The sequence below is a fragment of the Polistes dominula genome, unplaced genomic scaffold, assembly GCF_049000335.1.
Source record: "Polistes dominula isolate Pdom_NZ unplaced genomic scaffold, Pdom_raw_medaka contig_373, whole genome shotgun sequence".
In the NCBI taxonomy this organism is placed as follows: domain Eukaryota; kingdom Metazoa; phylum Arthropoda; class Insecta; order Hymenoptera; family Vespidae; genus Polistes; species Polistes dominula.
Genome location: NW_028300899.1, coordinates 4,224,770 through 4,243,625, shown reverse-complemented (window position 1 = coordinate 4,243,625; position 18,856 = coordinate 4,224,770). Strand labels below are relative to the sequence as shown.

General features: G+C 30.4%; 2 protein-coding genes across 15 annotated transcripts; both read right to left on the bottom strand.

Moving 5' to 3' along the window:
- Positions 1-636: 636 nt before the first annotated feature.
- mRpL41 (mitochondrial ribosomal protein L41) lies at positions 637-1,999 on the bottom strand. 2 transcript variants are annotated; one of them, XM_015316456.2, is made up of 3 exons: positions 1,900-1,999; positions 1,247-1,444; positions 637-1,138 (listed from the first exon to the last, which is right to left on the bottom strand). In XM_015316456.2, exons 2-3 carry the CDS (start codon positions 1,404-1,406, stop codon positions 789-791), a joined length of 510 nt encoding a protein of 169 aa, XP_015171942.1. In that variant the 5' UTR covers positions 1,407-1,444; positions 1,900-1,999; the 3' UTR covers positions 637-788. The 2 variants fall into 2 exon arrangements, with proteins under 2 accessions (XP_015171942.1, XP_015171935.1); XM_015316449.2 differs by lacking the exon at positions 1,900-1,999 and adding an exon at positions 1,535-1,753.
- Positions 2,000-3,191: 1,192 nt separating this feature from the next.
- LOC107063933 (E2F transcription factor 1) lies at positions 3,192-18,809 on the bottom strand. 13 transcript variants are annotated; one of them, XM_015316126.2, is made up of 8 exons: positions 18,675-18,809; positions 13,245-13,342; positions 12,943-13,100; positions 12,268-12,409; positions 11,938-12,151; positions 11,093-11,369; positions 10,473-10,923; positions 3,192-8,110 (listed from the first exon to the last, which is right to left on the bottom strand). In XM_015316126.2, the coding sequence occupies exons 2-8, from the start codon at positions 13,321-13,323 to the stop codon at positions 7,983-7,985; spliced, it is 1,449 nt and encodes a 482-aa protein (XP_015171612.1). In that variant the 5' UTR covers positions 13,324-13,342; positions 18,675-18,809; the 3' UTR covers positions 3,192-7,982. The 13 variants fall into 13 exon arrangements, with proteins under 13 accessions (XP_015171612.1, XP_089035529.1, XP_089035528.1 ...); XM_089179403.1 differs by having other exon boundaries at positions 12,943-13,067; XM_089179402.1 differs by lacking the exon at positions 18,675-18,809 and adding an exon at positions 16,262-18,644 and having other exon boundaries at positions 12,943-13,067.
- Between the last annotated feature and the right edge of the window lie 47 nt (positions 18,810-18,856).

The window sequence follows — 18,856 nt, the reverse complement described above, 5'->3', positions numbered from 1 at the left end:
ATATATGCTAGTGTATGTGTCTTTAATTTTAGTATATATATAAATATGTATTTATATATATACTTTGTAAAAAGACTGTTTGTAAGATATTATCGATTATTGGTTTTGCAATGCACGGTCTAACACAAAATAACATCTGCGATATTTGGTAGAGCAATGATTTGCTATTGAATTAAGACTGCCACACGAGTTTACCATCATACAGAGAGATATTATAAATAATAACAGACATACACATAAACACACACACACACGAGTTAATAAAGATGTATATGGAAACTCCATTTTTGTCCTCCTAGAGAAAATAGATATTTGCTCGTTTCTTTATTCGTTACAAATGATAGTTCAGTAGTTACTGTTTATAAATCATCTACATATGTATAAGCGCGTGCATAGAATGTACCAAATAAAAACATATGAGGATCAAAACTTTGATTTAATTTCTTCATCTATTAATATGTATAGAAATTTAACTAATCCTTCATATTACAATTTAACACATGGAGCTACATTCCATATTTGTGCTTTTTATGTTTAATCCATAAGATTCACTACGAGCAAGACTCGTGTTTATGCCATAAGTTATAAAGCATATCATAAGAGTCTTACACTTTGTTATAGTACAAGGAGTTAATATTAAATTCAATTTAAATATATTTATATATATATATATAGAAATACTTATTTATAATTTATTATAACATTAAATATAACACCACATTCCAGTTTAAAACATTGATAATGTTTTAATAGCATCTCTTTGTTACCGTATGATACAGAAATATTTCCTATTCACGAATGTAGCTGCTAGGAACACCATCACAAAATATATCAGTGCCAGTTTTCTTAGCACGATCTAATGCTTCTTCTGGAGTAAGTTTCTCGTATTCACTAGGATTCTTAGGATCTCCATTGGGATGTAAATCATCTTTCTCAAAATCCTCTTTGATCTTTTTAGCATATATCTCGTTGAAGAGATCTTGAGCTGTAAATTCTCCTTGACTAACTTCCGCTTTATATGACACATAAGGTTTCAAATTAAAACCTTCTAAAGATGGAACGATAAGTTCCGGTATCATTTCTGGTATACAAACATATTTTTTTCCTATTTTGAAACCTACATCTCTTACTCCTCTTTCTGCACAAAGAAAAATCTAATAAAGTTGACGTACAATTTAAATCATTATTTTTAAAACATTAGATGATGACAATGATGACAATAGGTGTTAAATAATTCTGAACTTACTGTCTATTGGATATTCCGGATATGGATCTGTCCTTTGCCTTTCTTTGAAAACTCGACCACCACGTTTATTGATAAGTTCAAATTTACGAAAATTTTTCTTTCCATAACTAATACAAGAAGTTGATATACATCTTTGTATTATCAAAAACGGAGAAGTCATAATTATAATCAAACAAATAACAATTCTAAAAACTTAACCTATAACAAGATGTACAATAAATTTTTTAATAATAATTCGTATAGGATATAAAAATCTTAAGAAATATCAATTTGGTAATGCCAACTAACCTAACTTTTTATGCATCTATTTCGATATCGTGAATTAACCTAACTTTTCATTCATCTATTTCAAAATCACACATTTGACCGCAACGAGTCGCTGTTATCGGAGTTAGATTTTTAATAATCTTTTATAATTATTATCAATATTAAAAAATAATGATTAATATTCTTATATTATATATGACATAAACAAAACGCTAATTAATTAATGTTAACAAACATAATCATTGAAAATTATAAATGATTTTAATTTATTGCTCATTAACCATATTTTACATATTATGCTTTTATTTTAAATAAATGAATAATATTAACAAGAATTATTTATTTAAATGCATTTATTATTACGAAAATAATCATAAGATACTCACTCGTTAAAGTGCTGGGATAGGTTGATGCAAATATTATTGAGGTAGGTCGATGCACTGAACGTTTTCGTTCCTGTTTACATTTGTCCTCGTGAAATTCTCGATTTACAGTTACGATGTCATATCGATATATATATCACGCGCTAATTTTAAAACTGTATCACACGCGCATAATTTAGTTATTAATTATGTAATATTTAAATTAAATAAATGTGATTTAATTATAATAATGTATAATATATGGGGAACAAAATATTTATTGGCTTTCATGTTTGATTTATACTAAAACTTGCTCTTGGCGCCAATATTTTCATGGTTACTATGGTAACGTTTATCAGGAGCGTAACTATAGAAAAGATTCGATGGGGTAGTAGAATCTATTTTGAGTTGCCTTTATTCAGGGGCATATGTCGGGCGTATATTTATATAGATTTATGTATTAATATAATTTAAATATTTACAAGAACTTACGTGAGATTAGATAAATATTTAAAATAAAATATAATTAAAATACCAAAACATTTATTTGTTGCAAAAATTGTTACCAAAGACAGACTTCCCTTCTTACTCTACAGTATTTCTATATATATATATATATATTTCTGATATATTTTTTTACGCCGTAATAAAATATTATTAAATAATTTCGTGATTGTTAAATTAATATTTAAATTTGTATACATTACTTTCTTCATGCAAAATTGATTAATTGAAATATTCAAGAGCATAAATCTATATATACGCATATTTTATATGAGCACTTAAAAAATACGAATGCTTGTATAATACAATATTAAACAAGCTTATTAATTTTATAATCTTTTTTTATTCTTTTCTTATAACTTTTTCTTTTTATTATTCATTCATTAGAGATTATCTTATTTCAAATCCTTGAGAAAAATCTTCATTCGTCATATAATAATCGATTTGTCGTTTCGATCAATTGCAATTGATCGACGATAAGAAGTGCCCTATAGTTTCCTTATTTGTTCCTTTTTCTTTTATATACAAAATAAAAAAAAAATAAAGATAATTTCTTTTAAAGTCAATAGAAGAAATAAAAAAACAAAAAAAAAAACAATCCAAATGTCTTCGAATAAAATTTCAATACAAATATTAGGCGTAATTTGATTTGATAAAAGCGATCTCATATGCACTAACTTTGTATTAGAGAATAAAACTTTAGGATAAAAAATAATATCGGGATGATTTATCTTTTTTTCTTTTTATCATAATAAATATATATTATGATAGATAATGTATGCATAGAGAAATAGAAAAAAGATGCCACGAAATCTGACGATACGAGGTGTTGTAATTTTCATTAAAGAAATAATTCGTTACAATTATGCACAGAATTATAATCATTCATTTTTGTACAAGAACAAATTTATCAATTTGTAATTGTTCTTCGTTTTTTTTTTTTTAGAGATGAAACGGGGATTTATTTGGATAGAGAGATGGGGGGTTGAATTAGAGAAAGAGGGGGATAAGAGGACTTCTAAATTATTTATGTATGTATGTATATATGTAAAATCGTTATCTAAGCTCCTACATATCCAGATTTCGCAATATCCTTGTAAATATTCAGATAGAAAATATTGATTAAACTTCTCACTGTTGTGTGTCGACGACGAGAGGGGCGCGAAAAAGGGATCGACAAATTTCGATCGTGTAAATTTCACTTTCATACATTCGTAACATTCATACGCGCTATTTGCGATCTCTCTCTCTCTCTCTCTCTCTCTTCTTTCTATTTGTTTCTTTCTCTCTTTTGTTGCACAAAGCGTTATGAAAAAAGCGTGTTGCTGCGATTTATTTCACACAATGTACGTGATGTATACATTGATGAATCGATTTTTAAAAAATGGGGACTGGGGAAAAAAAAATTAAATAAAACTGGAGACAAATATATATAAAAAAAGAAAAATTAATAAATAAAAAAAAGTCCATAAATCATCTCATACAATTTCAACTGTATGATTGTAAAGTTTATCTCTTTTTTTCTCTCTCTCTCTCTCTCGTTGCTGTTGGTTGTTATTTTCATATCGGACATTGTGCAGGTTCACAACGAGATTGAATAATAATTAAAAAAAAAAAAAAAAAAAACAAAGAAAAAGATGAATCATAATATATAACAATAAAACACATTTTTTTTCGTCTATTGAGTAAATTCTTAAAAAAAATTATCGATTATACGAACACGTAGATTTATTAAAAAATAATTCATTAAAACGATATCGCAATACTTTTTTTTTATATATATATAACAAGCACCCAACGATTTAAATCTTCGTTTTAAAAATTATGTCAATAATTATTTTTTTTTCTTTTTTCTTTTTCTTTTAATATACACATTATAATATAATAATAAGTTTTTAAATCATTCCATTTCTGCGCAATGTCCACACAGAACTTATTTCATTTCTACAAAAACACAAACGCGCGCACGCGTGTGATTACTCATTATATATATGTATAAGTATATATAATAAGTGAAATTTATATATATAATATTTATATATATAATATTTATATATATAAACTAACATCCTTTCACTCATTTTTCTCTTTATGACTCTCTCTCTCTCTCTCTTTCTCGATATCGACGATGACGATGATGATAATAACTAATGGTAATAAAAAATAACTAACTGATATTACTTTATTTGTGTTTTGCGATATATAACCATGGTGGTGTTAGCAGCATCTGTGTTTTGTCCATTAGGGTCATTATTATTATTACATTCGTAAAATGTATGTGTTTGTGTGTTTGATCGTGTGTATATTAAATGTATATCCATACACGTATATATAAAAACATATATACGATATGTCCTATATATATATATGTATAGATATATAAGTATTTTTTTTCTTTTTCTTTTTCTTTACTTTAATTATATACAATTGCAGAAAGGGGTGTGATTATTATTGTGTGTAGGCACTATGGCTTCTGGACGTACACTAAGTTGTTGTACGTTAGGGTACATCCCGTAAGGAACTTCCAAGAGAAAGAAGTCACCTCCAGTGTACACTTGAGTTCTCTAGGAACATTACATTATTATAAATGATTAGCAAATAAATCGTTTAATTCTTTTTCTTTTTTTTTTTTCTTTTAGGGCAGCATTTCTCTTCATCTTTATAATATTATTAATCTTTATTTTTCTTCTTGTTATTTTTTCCAATACCGCTTGTTATTTGTATATTAGTACTTTATAATTATTTTTAAAAAATTTTCTTTTCCCTTTTTTTTCTTTTTTAATTATTACATTGCGGTAGAATTCAAGGGTACCGCTGGTTGTTTTCACGATTCTCTTAGAAAATCCCTTTTGTTATTTTTTTTTTTTTAATTAATCAGGACAAATACAGAGAAGAGGATATTTACTTCTCTCTCTCTCTCTCTCTTTCTTTCTCTCTCTCTAATTATTGTATCCTGAAAGTAATCCTTAAAAGACAATTATAGTTTACAATTACAATTAAATATGCGTTTATACGTGGGCGATATAGCCGAAGATTTTTTTCTTTTATCTTTACTTTACTTTACTTTACTTTACTTCACTTTAATTCACTTCTTTTTTTGTCATTTGTTTGTTTGTTTGTTGTGTTTATCTTTCATTGTACATTTGTGAGTTCGTCTCCGTGTTTATTTCGTAACATGCTAAGAAAAATATTTGAAGAATATGATATCTAACAAACAAAAGAATAATAAGAATTAATAATAATTATAATAATAATTAATAATAATAATAATAATAATAATTAAGAATAATAAAATTAGGAATATAACAAATACATAGTGAAATTTTCTCTCATTATTTTCACTTTTTCTATTACACACTTGCAAACACTCTTTCTCTCTTTTTCATGCATACGTGCATTCTTTCTTTTCTCTCTCTCTCTCTCTCTCTCTCTCTCTCTTCACAATTTGAGATAAAATAATATACATATATTAAATGTAAGACGTATATATACTCATACGTCATTTAATAATATACGCGACGAATGTGGGTGTGTATGTGTGTTTTATGTCTGTTTGTTTGTAGGATTACAAAAGTATATAGAATAAAAACTACATCTTACCGAGCGCACTTACTGCTTTCTTTTTCTTTTCTACAAACAATTTATCAATGTGAAATTGATCGTGCAAATCGATCGCAATATTAACAAATTTTTATTCTAATTTATATATATATATATATATATATATATATATATATATACGTGTGTCTAAACGAGTGACAATGTTTCTTTGCTTGTACCACGATTTGAAACAACAAAATATTTAAAAAATAAAATTTGTCAAGTTATTTAAACAAATAAACATTTCACACACACATCGTACGAGGAGTATGTGCAAGCGACAATTTTTATCAAATATACAATTTCTCATGACGTCATATAATTATCCTTATATCCTTGCGAATAAAAAACAAACTTAAAAGGAAAACGAAGAGATGAAACAAATAGAATGACAAAAGAAAAAAAAATATATATATATACATAAATAAAAATTACATAAGAAAACACGATCATTTTTTTGTTTGTTTGTTTTTGTTTTGTTTACCTGCCATAGGCCCAGTCTCTCTTCTCTTTGTATACCGTCCCTCACATAATATATCCCTTACAACGCACAACTTATTTACTTATTATTATTATTATTATTTTTGTTTGTAATATAATAATAAATTGCACAGAAAGAGCGTCTCTAGTAAGTATTTATGTCGTATCCCGTTTAGAGAATATGATGAAGCTTCACGTTATCGTTACACATGAAATTCAAGTTTTTGTTTTTTTTCTTTTTTTTTTATTTTCAAAAACATATCGTAGTATTAATAATATTCTTTATTATCATTGATGTTGTACCTGTCAAGTTTTCTTTTACACGCAAACGCCGATTTATTTTCTTTTCTTTTTTTATTTTTATTTATTTATTTGTTTGTTTGTTTGTTTGTTTGTTTAAAACTATATAGCTGATATGTTTCTCTTGTGCCTCGCGTATTAAAACTCATATTTCATAATTTTTTCTTGAAAGTTTAAAAATAAATTCCAGCTTCTTTAATATAATAATAATAATAGTAATAATAATGACAATTATAATTAAGAATAATAATCATAATAATAGCAATAATAAAATAAGGACAATAATAATAAAATAGTAATAATGATAATGATAATAATAATACTAATAATAATAATAATAATAATAATAATAATTTTTTCTTAAAATTTAACATCATCATTATTTTGTTTTTCAATTTATTATAAAAGAGAAATTTCTTATCTGTGATTTTAATAAAAAAAAAAAAAATTTAAGAATTAGTATTACAAAGATTGGAAAAAAAACAAATTAAAAAAAAAAAAACAAATCCAATATTACTAAAATATTTATAGAGATCGTTTGAAAAATTTAGTTTCTTATTTAAAATTTAACAACGATAATAATAATAATTAATATTACATATACACCATTCGCGACTAAATAAACGAAACGAAGAAACATTTATTGTTGTGTATCTTATATATTTTTCTTTCTTTTTTTTTTCTTTGTATTATTTTATATTTTCCATCTTGAAATACTTCTTTTTCTTTTATTTCCATTTTTAATCATCATGCTTCTAGAAAAATCTCAATTTTCATGAAATATTACGCGCGGATTGATATTTTTATAAATTAATAAAAGAAAAGAAAAAAAATAATGAACATTATATTATTATTAGAAATTTAATAATATATGTATAAGGGATTTTAAAATGAATTTCTCGATAATAGTATTATTTGTAGATAACGAGGCGAGAACGTTTTCTTTTTTTTTTTCTTTTGTGTTATGTGTAACGAAACAGCGAGAAGAAAAATAATTATTACGTTAACTATTAAGGATAATAATTAATCGTTAGGTGCCCGATAAGCAACTTCGTCATGTTTTATATATCAAGGAGGCGAACTCATAATGATAGTTCAAAAAGACGAAAGTGCCTTCGTGATAACGATGACAATGATGATGATGATGATGATGAGATGATGATGATGATGATGATGATGATGATGATGATGATGATGATGATAGCGATGACATTTCTATTATATTACATTATCGGAAAGTCGAAAAGATCCGATAGACCCTCATCTGTAGTTAACGAGAACGAGTAGTCACTGTCGGATAATGGCGGCTCCAAGGGTAACAGGTGTTCTCCAAATTCGAGAATGCTTAAATCTGAAACAAAACAGACGAACACGATGGACTTTTACAATTTCCATCAGAAAAATAATATTATTTATGAATGGATCAAGCAAACATTCATTCGTGTATGAGGTAAACATCGTGTATATATTGCATGTAATAAAATTTTAATATCAAGGTCGCATTTATACGTTTTTTATAGATGTAATATTATTATGAGGATTCGAAAAGATTAGTTTATTTGATTTAATTAAGTTCAGATGCTTGAATTTTTATAGATAATTTATTAGAGTAGTATTTTTTGTTATTGTTTGTTAGAAATAAAGTTTTGATCGAATGTAGTTTCATTGAGAACGAAATTTATGTCTGATATAGACCCTTTCGATAAATGCAACCCTGTATACATAATTGATTTATTTTATTTATTGTTATCCATAATTTTAATTTATTTATTATTAAGTAATAATAAGAGATGATAAATGAATTATTTACAACCCAAAGCGATTAACTCCACTTGACCAATGTTTATCTTTTTAATTCTTTTTTTTTTTATTAATAAATATAAATTTCGTTAAAATATCACTGAACAAACAAATTTTATATGGCCATTGAATAAATGATAACCACAACATAGTATAATAAATTTAATCAATTGTATTTTTATTTGGAGTCAATAGATTTGTAAAATTATTGGCACAAATATATGAAATATATTTTTAAATAAAAAAAACATACCTTTACCAAAGGCGGATAATAAATGGCTGCTAGAAACCGTTACCTAATTAGAACTCTGCCTGTGATGTGATTTTCAGTTAAACAACACACAAGTCACAGCCAGAGCTCCATCAGGGTACGGCGATCAATCGAATTCATTTTTTTCTATAATCATTTTGTTAATAATCGTTTGAAAAGTATATCAGCAAATTAAATTAAAATTCATCATCACATTTTGTCATGATATTCTTTATCATAATGTCATTTGCTATTATTACTCTTCAAACGATTAATTTGATAAGTGATCATCGAGTTAGCTTTTACCATGCAAAAATAAAAAATAATATTTCTTTCTCAAGTGGATAAATTGTCAATAAACCTTTTCCACGAGAAGAAAAAAATATTTTATTTAATAAATACGTGCTTATAAAAAGTATACAGGTATTTATACACATATATGCACATATAAATGCATAGATATACATACATATATACGTACGTAATTTCGAAGTGTAAAACTGAGCTTTATTAGAAAAGAATTGAACAAAAATGAAAAATAAACAAAAATAAAAACAAAAAAGAAAATAATAATTCAATAGAAAATTTTTAGTTACATGAAAAAAATTATATTAACATTTTTACAAAATGTAAATTGAAAAATTGTACAAAGTATATAATGTGACAATTAAATATTCTTCGTTTTTTTTTTGTACAATAGATAATAATTGTTTTTTAAATATCTTTTAAAAGATGCTTTTTAGCTAAAAGCTTCAATTGTAATTAAAATCTTTATATAAATATTTTTATATAAACAATATGTAAATTGCAATCAAAGAAAACGAGGAAACGAATAATAAATTTGTTAATACAATAATGCATATTTTTTTCTTCGTTTTCTTTTATATTATTTATACTAACTCGTTTTTATATATTACATACAAAAAAGAAGATTAATCGTTTAATTTTCTCACAATAAAGTGCACCTTTACATGCTCGGTTACTGCGCTGCATTAAATTTAAGAAAGCATATACAATCAATGAAAAAGTTGAATAAAATGATGTACAATTAAAATAAACAACAAAGTACCAATTTTTGGATTACAGAAAAAGTATCATGAAAGAAAGATATGATATGATTAAAAATAGAAGAAAAATAAAAACAAAGAATTAAACAAATTTCAAAGAATGAAAGAAAAGAAAAAAATACTAAAAATTATAATTAATTTATTGAAAAAATACCCATACTCTCTTTCTTTCTTTCTTTAACTTTGTTAAAAAAAAGCAAGCAATATTATTTGATAACCCTTCACATATTAAATATACAAAGAGATTAACAATTAAGCTGTTTACAACAGGCAAAATCGATTAACTCAACTTTCCGAATTTTTTTTTAAATTTTAATCATTGAAACATCCATTCATGATATGACAATGTATATTATTTTATCAATTTTCTCTACTCTTTTCGTTTAGTTGAATTAATCGATTTGTTAAATAATTGGCTCAATTAATAATAGTAATATCAAAAAGAATTAAAATTAAATATAGAAAAAGATAAAGAAAAAAAGGAACAGATATGAAGAAATATTCGAGCAACAATAGATTAGATAGGATAGCCATTTTCTGTTTAAAAGTTTATGCAATCGTAAGCAAGATTTGATGTTATCTACAGGTATTCCTACCTGGAGCGTCCATTTGGTCCTCTGTTTGTAGTTGGAACTTGCCACCACCCATTGGTCCATAATCATCCGATTCGCAGAGCAATGCGTTCCTCATACCCGCTATACTGCTGCTAACATCGTTCAACGAAGATGGCATACTCGCACAACTATTTAGAACACTAACGACCGGATTAGATTCTTGTTTGACACGAACTTCGTTATGAACTGCGTCGACTAAAAGTTCCGGAGGAAGATAAGTTAATTCCGATTCTTTAACAGAAGGCACGGTTCGCGTCGTCGTCGTCGTTGCTGCTGTCATTAGTGAACTTGTCGATAATGTTGGGTTTTGTTTTGGCGTTGGCGTAGGTGGTGTTGTCGACGAATACCCTGACGTTTGTGATTTAACCGGTGCATCGTCCGGACATAAAAATACTTCGATTTCACCGTGCGACGACCTTATGTGCATTTGTAGCTAAAACAATGTATATATTATACACCAGAGATATTTATTCTTTTAACGAATTAAACAAAGACCACAAAAATAACAAATAAAATTCGAAGATAATACACTTGTGGATACAAAGTAACAGCGTGAATTTGATTTGATTTTATTGTTGTTCAAAATATTAGATTACAATTACCTTCTGTTGACCAAGACTGTTGATGATAGGTTGAGGGACATGAAGCGTTGCTTCTGGTGGTGCCTTAACCGCCATTATCGCTTGGTCTTTGTACATCGGGACTGAACGTAAATCGTGATAGGTTACGTAAGCATATTGCCTGTCCGCACAGAGTTCCCTAAGATTTTGATCAGCACCATGTATTAATCGATCTAGGGTATTCTCTTTAGCTTCCAAATCTGCTAATTCTTTCCTTAATTTAGCGATATCGTTCCTGTCATTAGGCAGTTGACCACCCCTTAAACAGAGACACACAACTCGGTTACATTTTATTATCCTTAATTGTAGTATCATTTGAGACGATGGTTACGCAAGTAGTCTAAGTCAATAATTTCACCTACAGGCATACACATTTTCTTTCTATCTTTAATGATATTATTAAAATTTTAATTGTAAAACAAATTAATTTGTTGAGTATAAATATTTACTTTTTTTATATTTTTAAACAATCCAAACTCAAATATATAAAAATCAAAATATACATAACTTCAAACATAACCACCGACTTATTTGGACTATGTTATACAGAAATTTATCAACAAAAAAATTAGATTCCATTATTTAATGATTTTTAATTTGCAAAATAATTATCAATTGTTCATAGAACAGCTTTTACATTATGCAATTAGTACAATTACCAAGCCGTAATTCAATTTTATGCTCATAAACTAAAGCAAATTAATGAAGTTATTTTTATTATTAAATTAAAAAATCTATAATTAAAATTTACTTAATATAAAATCATTAAGGGGTTGATGGTTTTCTGTATAACTTGAGTTATTTGTTAATTAAATAAATCAACGTACTTCCATTGTATATTGTTTTTACTTTTCTTCTCTAAAATTCCAATGCCTTCTAAAACATTCGTGATGTCATATATACGACGTTTTTGTACCTCCAACTTTTCAGATGCTACGTTTAAATCAACTACACCGTCTTGACTACTTTCGACCAAGTGTATGAACTTTTTTGTAAGTAAACTCAACGACGTATCGTAACGTGTTCTCTCCACGGTTTTGCCTGGAAAAAAAAAAAAAAAAAAAATATTAAATAAAAATGTAATTCATGAGGCATGAAACAAAACGAATAAACATAGGTAAATGTTATAAAGATTTTTTTTCATTATTTTTACGTACTTTTTGTAGGCGTATGGCCGGCTAACGAATTAGACCCAGATCTTCTACGTTTACCTCTAGGTGCTTTAAACGTAGAATGACTAGCTCCTGTCGTACCAACCTCCAAATTCAGTCTTCTTTTAACTGCCTGTACCGATATCTGCTAAAGTCCCAAATAAATGTGTTGAGACCTTGCAAGGATATTATTTTTATTGTATATAACAACGTTTCTCAACTCTTTTTATATTATATTAAAACTGTAAATAATATTTTATAATTTTATTAAATAAATTTTTTATTTTATCAAAATATTAATATAATATTTAATATTATATAATATAAAATTTTGAAAAACCTGACTCACTGGAGTCTCTGTATATTATTTTTAAGTGTACTACTACTATATTAAATTTTCGCAAACTTACGATAAGACATTTTGAAAATATTTTCATCGAATTTTTTTAAAAACGAAATACTTTTTAAAACTTTTGAAATTAGACAGCAGTTATCATTTCTCGGTCAATTAAAAATTGAACGTTGTTCAATACTTGATCTCGGGTCTCATAGGTTGAAAAATGTTGATATAGAAAAAATAGTTTTTATTTTTAAATTTATCTTTTATTTAAATTTTTTGTTTGTTTTTGTAAATTTCAACAGAGTGAAACTACAAAGTGAATTTTCTCGTCAACAACATACCTCGGTTCGAGGTGATGGTTGAGCTGGTTTCCTGGACACTTGATAACAAGGAGTTTGACCATATTGATGATCCTGAAGATGAGGACTTGGCGTTTCCTCGGATACCTTTTGCGATTGGATCTCATCTAATGAACCATCGTCCAGGTATTCAGTTTTTACTGAACACATTGACAAAAAAATCCAATTTTACATGCAACGTATTTGATATAAATCACGGGGGTAAAAGAAATTCGTATTAAATATTAAATTAAAATTGTCTATTAACGAAAAAATTCAAAACGAATTATTAAATTTAAACTTACACAACTTGGTTTCCATCATATCCGGCGTAACAGGCCTAGCCGGGTCTTCCAGGACAACTTGTCTTCTTACTCGTGGCATCGTTGTTATTTACGATTACCTGAAATAATAATAATAAGCATAATATAGCAATAATATCAAAATTTCTAATCATTTAACGGAAAGTCATATTGTTCTATGCGGCAACAAGTAAATGTCAACAATGAACGATTAATAATAATAATAATAATAATAATAGTAATAATAATAATAATAATAATAATAATAATAATAATAATAATAATAATAATAAAAAAAGGGCTAAAAAAAGAGCAGAACAATAAAAAAAAATTTATTATTTAAACAAATTGCATTGAATTGTTAGAACGTAGATATATTATTTCTTTTAATTTCTATTAATATTAATAATAATATTAATATTTACATAAATATAAATAAATAATTTATATTTATATACATATCAAAGAGAGAAATCTCTAAAATACCTTAGACGGTTCGTTGCTCGATTAATTAGAGAAAATACGAAGAATTCGTAAACTTTTTGTTCATATTACGATTATCTCTTACGAACATTGGATTTCCTTATCTCTTGACAATTAACATAGGAAATAAGAAAATCAGATCCAAGGCACGACATCGAAATGACGTTTATTCTCGTATTTCAACGTTTAAACCAACGAATATATTATTATTATCATATTCGATGATACATACGTTGTGTATATACGTTGGTTAGAGAAAGAATATCACGTACTAGTTTTATACAGGGTGTTCCAAAAATATCTTTCTATCTCTATATTTCTATCTCTATCTCTCTTTCTCTCATTTAACTACCTAGTAGCCGGCACGTGTTTTCGAGGAACGGTTTGTGACTTAGGAAAAAACGAAGTATGCTTAGAAGAAACTAGAAAAAAAGGATCATAGAATTGACAATGTTTCTACAAAAAAACCCCATGAGATTAATTTACAAATGATAATACATATGCGTGCATGTATTAAGTACGACAAGGTTATAAATAACCTCGAAATAGAAAAAGAAATGAACTAATTCGATGAACATTGAAACGAAAAAGAATCTACCTATGAATATATCTGTCTCGCTCTTTCTGATATCAACGTCTACGAAGAATTTAGTCAACGACGAACCAATACGAATTCCCTAAGACGAATTACCAAATGATGAAAACAAAATGTTTCATCCAACATACGGATACAAAAAATGAAAGAAAAAAGAAAAGAAAAACGAGAATAAAAGAAACTGGAAATGAAAATAAAGACACTTTTTTGAATGAATGAATGACGAGTAAGAAAAGGGAACGGTGTAGTGATATGAAATGAAAAAAACGAGAGAGAGAAGTCGAAGATTCCAAGACGACTGTCGCGTCCGCACTGCCGGCGACAGTCGCTGTCGCGGGGGACCAATGGGATTGGGAGCAACGCACGGCGCGTAGTCATCGATTGGTGGCCCGTTATCTGGAAGATAAAGCGGGCGTCGCGGTGGGTAACCGTAGCATCGATTGGCTGGCCAGCCGGCGCGGGCTCATGCGGGGGAGAAGTTGCATGGAAGGAAGGAAGAAAGAAAGAAGGAAAGAAAGAAGGAAAGAAAGAAGGAAAGAAAGGAAGGAAAGAAAGGAAGGAAAGAAAGAAAGGAAGGAAAGAAAGAGAAACGATTCTAAACGGCGAAAATTCAAAAGAGAAGAAAAATAAGAATAGGAATAAGAAGAAGAAAGAAGATGAATAAGAAAAGGAAGAAGAGGTTGAGGGACCCCCGGACCGAAAGCACGAAAGAAGGGGCCCACGAAGCTTATTTCCCTTTCTCTTCTGTTATATCAGATGAGTGTAGTATGTATAAGAGAGAAGGAATAGGTTGGACCCTATCGACGGTGAAGAAATAAGAAAGAGAGAGAGATCGTTCCCCTTCTCCAGTTATCTTTTGGTGTGCGTGGCTGAAACGCGCGCGTCTTTTCACTCAATCTGTCTCACTCTTACTTCGTCGATGCATCTCACGCATGCGCGAAGATGGCGGACGGCTTGGACGATCAGCTGTTGACCGTCGTCGTGTTCGCATATGTGTGAGAGGGCCGACGACGTAACGATGGAGGACGTCTGACGATAGTCGTCTCTCTCTACTGTGAGATAGCTCCTGAACGTTCCTTTTTCTCTTACCCAACTGGAAGCTTCTATCTCGAAGAAGAAGTAGTAAAAGTAGTAGTGTAGTAAAGTAGAATAGATTAGAATAGATAAGGATAGAGTAAAGTAGAATAGTAGTAGTAGCAAGTAGTAATAATAATAGTATAGCAATAATAATAGTGTAGAATAATATAGTAATAGTATAGTTGTAGTAGTAGTAATGTAATGTAACAGAAGCAGGAGTAGAAAGAAATAGAAGGAGGAGAAACTAGGGAAGAATGGAAGACGACGATACGCCCGGTGCGATCGCTCGCGTCTGGTTCGCGCAACGCGACACGCGCATAAGAGGAAAGATAAATATGGTTTGCTAGCGAAACGAAGAGAGAAAGAGAAAAAGAGGGAGGGAGAGAAAGAGAGAGAGAAAAGCAGAAAGGGAATATAACGCACAACGTAGCAAGCGACGAGCGAGCAGAACGACGATCATGCGAATGATCGCACGTATATACGAAGGTCGAGCATAGTATGCGCGCGCGCACGCGCGCTCGCACCTATATAACCGTTTAAAGAGCCACGAGTGAGAGTGAGTAAGAGAGATAGAGATAGTAAGGAAGAGAGAGATAGAAGCCGGCTTTAAAAAGAGCATACATAACAGTTGCATATGTTTTAACACAGAGAAACTCGTATCTTTTGAATAATTCTAATCATCATCATATCATCGTCATCGTCAGGTCTTATTTCCGAAAATATTCGCACAGTCTTCGAATTTCTACTAAATTCGTGTATATATATATATATATATATATATATATATATATATATATATATATGTAAATGCGAGTGTATGTGTGAATGTAGTAATATATGTAGAGGAAGCACACGTATTACCCACCAAAAGCAAATCGGCGCGCTGCCGCCGCCGGCTGCAGCCTGAAAATAACGGTCTCTTTTCCTTTCCCTCTCCGCGTGTCCAAACGTGGCTCGCGCGCGCACCTCGAGCGCACGTCCGCCCGGACGAAATTCCGACTCTCTCTCTTTCTCTCTCTTACTCTCAGCCTGTCTCTGTCTTTCTCTCTCTCTCTCTTTTCTCTTTCTAGCTCATGAAACTTCGACCTCACTCTTAGCCTATCTCTTACTCTATCTATCTTTCTCTTTCTTTCTCTTTCATTTTAACACACTTTCAGTTAGTAGTGCAGAGACGACGATGACGACAACGATGTACAACGATGACGACGAAAAGAACGATGATGACGACGATGACGACGATGACGACGATGATTATGATGATGACGATAATGATGATGATAACGATGACGACCGATGAAATAAAAACGACGTGAAGTTAGAAGAGACGAAGTAGTAGCAGTAGTAGTAGTAGTAGGAATGCAGTTTTGATTCGCGCGCATGGTTCTTTTCTTTCCGTTTTGTTCTTTTCTTATTATTATCATTATTATTATGCTTTTTTTTTTGTTTTGGTTTGTTTTAAAGTCTCTCTCTCATTTCATCACTTACTTGTAAACTTACGAGTAAGGCACGATGCGTGTCGCGCACCGAGAACTTAATCGCTTCTTCGAGAGTACGCTCTCTTCCGGGAGGAGGTTCACCCAGCGAATAAAATAGTAGTAGTAGTAGTAGTAGTAGTAGTGTGTGGTAGTAGTACTAGTGTGGTTGAACGCGGCTTGGCGCGTGTCACAGGGCCAAGGAAGAAGGCATGGCCCTCTCTCCCGGTCCGCTTTTCCTTCTTGCAATCCTCTTATTAGATGATGATAATGATGATTAAGATGACTATGTTGACTAGGATGATGTGACAGGGTTATTACGCGAATACGGTGTTACGAGAGAGAGAAAACGTTTAAGACCTTTTTTTTTCTATTCTTTTATTCCCTTTTTCGAAAGAAATTCCATACAGGATTTCTCTTCCTTTCGTTCTCTTTCTTTTGTTACTTGCCCCTGACCTCTCCTCCTTTTTTCCCCCTAAGAAAAAAGCCGACGTAGTGGACGGTACCAGGAGAAGAGGAGGAGGAGGATTTCCTTCGGCCGGTTTTCACACACGAGCTTTCCTCGCTTTCCCTCTCATCTATATCCTCTAGCACACTCCCTGAGACCCTCTCTTTTCTCTCTCTCTTTTCTTTTCTTTCGTTCTTGGCCCTCAGTACTCGTGGATGTTCCGTTGGACTCCCTCCTCCCCTCTCTCGTTTTTTCTTTCTGTCCCTCAATACTTCTCTCTCTCTCTCCCTCCCTTTCCCTCTCTTACTTCAAAGCGCACTCTCTTTTATTATATCACCGGTGGTGTGGTGTCCATTTTCTAACAAACTGTATACACGATCGACAATCCTTTTCGTCTCTTTTCCTTCTCTCTCTTTTTCCTATCTTTCTCTTCAAGAACTGACGATGACACTACTACGTAGTGTGGCAAAGACAACGTTTTAGACTCGACAATGTAGATTACGTTACATGCGTTATAGGTTTTTTTCTTCTCGTCAAATCGAGTTTGATCACCGTAAACGAGAATAAGGTTCTTCCTTTTGCTTCTTTTGCTTCTACTTTACTTTTTCTCCTTCTTCTTTTTCTTCTCCTTCTCCTTCTTCTTCTTCTTCTTCTTCCTCCTTCTCCTCCTCCTACTTCTTCTGCTTTTCTTCCTCTTTTATACCTTACGTAGACAACGACCTCGAGAAAGCTTTTTGATTAGAAGCCCTCGTTGTCCAAGAACTCTCTCCACGTTTAAGAGGAGTTTTAAATTGGCTTTTTTTTTGTTGTGTTGTTATGTTGTTGTTTAATACTTTTCGCGTGTAGTGTTCTCGTTTAGCTGAAGTATGTTTTACTTTCGTTCTTTCTTAAAGGAAGGAAGAAATGAGGAATTAGAAAAATTCAATATTTCACGAGTTGTACTAGATCGTTAAAAGACGCGAAGAGGAGCCCCGCCTCGGCATGCTTGCGAGGCGGCCACCGGCGAAGAAAACGAACCTTTTCCGTCCGGGGTGTCGCGCGCGCACACGAGGCCGGCTCGTGAGCTGGGCGATTGGATAGACGGTCCTGCCTGGCGCGCTGGCAACTGACTTCGAATGTACAACATGTAGAAGTACTAGTATCATTCTGGTTATTTCCTTACTAAAGTCTGTCCTACAAGAATACGCTTGACGCTTAAACTTTCAATGCTTTACAAAAAGCTTCGATCGGCTTTAGTATTCCCTAGGTTACTAGGGTCCTAGTTATTTCTGTTGTAACCCTACCACCTGATTGGTTGCAACTAGATACTCGTTTATATAGCTTTCTTATTTTTTAAGGTTAATTTGTTCTATACTTACTTTTTGTTGAAGATATGTGTCTTGGTTGGATGATTGGTTATAGTTCGATCGAGGTCTGCTTTGCTTTTAAATTATTTTTAGATGGAAGTTTTCTTCTTCCACGATGTTGCACCGTGTAAAGTCGACAACATTTACGAGCGTCGAGTGTTTCCTCTATGGATCACATCTTCCTTCTCTTTCTT

Coding starts and splice junctions, on each gene's coding strand:
- mRpL41 (XM_015316456.2), bottom strand. CDS start 1,406: ATGACTTCTCCGTTTTTGATAATACAAAGATGTATATCAACTTCTTGT. Junction 1,139..1,246: donor TCCGGAATATCCAATAGACA/GTAAGTTCAGAA, acceptor TTCTTTGTGCAG/AAAGAGGAGTAAGAGATGTA.
- LOC107063933 (XM_015316126.2), bottom strand. CDS start 13,323: ATGCCACGAGTAAGAAGACAAGTTGTCCTGGAAGACCCGGCTAGGCCT. Junction 11,370..11,937: donor AAAAACAATATACAATGGAA/GTACGTTGATTT, acceptor TCTCTGTTTAAG/GGGTGGTCAACTGCCTAATG. Junction 8,111..10,472: donor GGACCAAATGGACGCTCCAG/GTAGGAATACCT, acceptor GTTTTGTTTCAG/ATTTAAGCATTCTCGAATTT.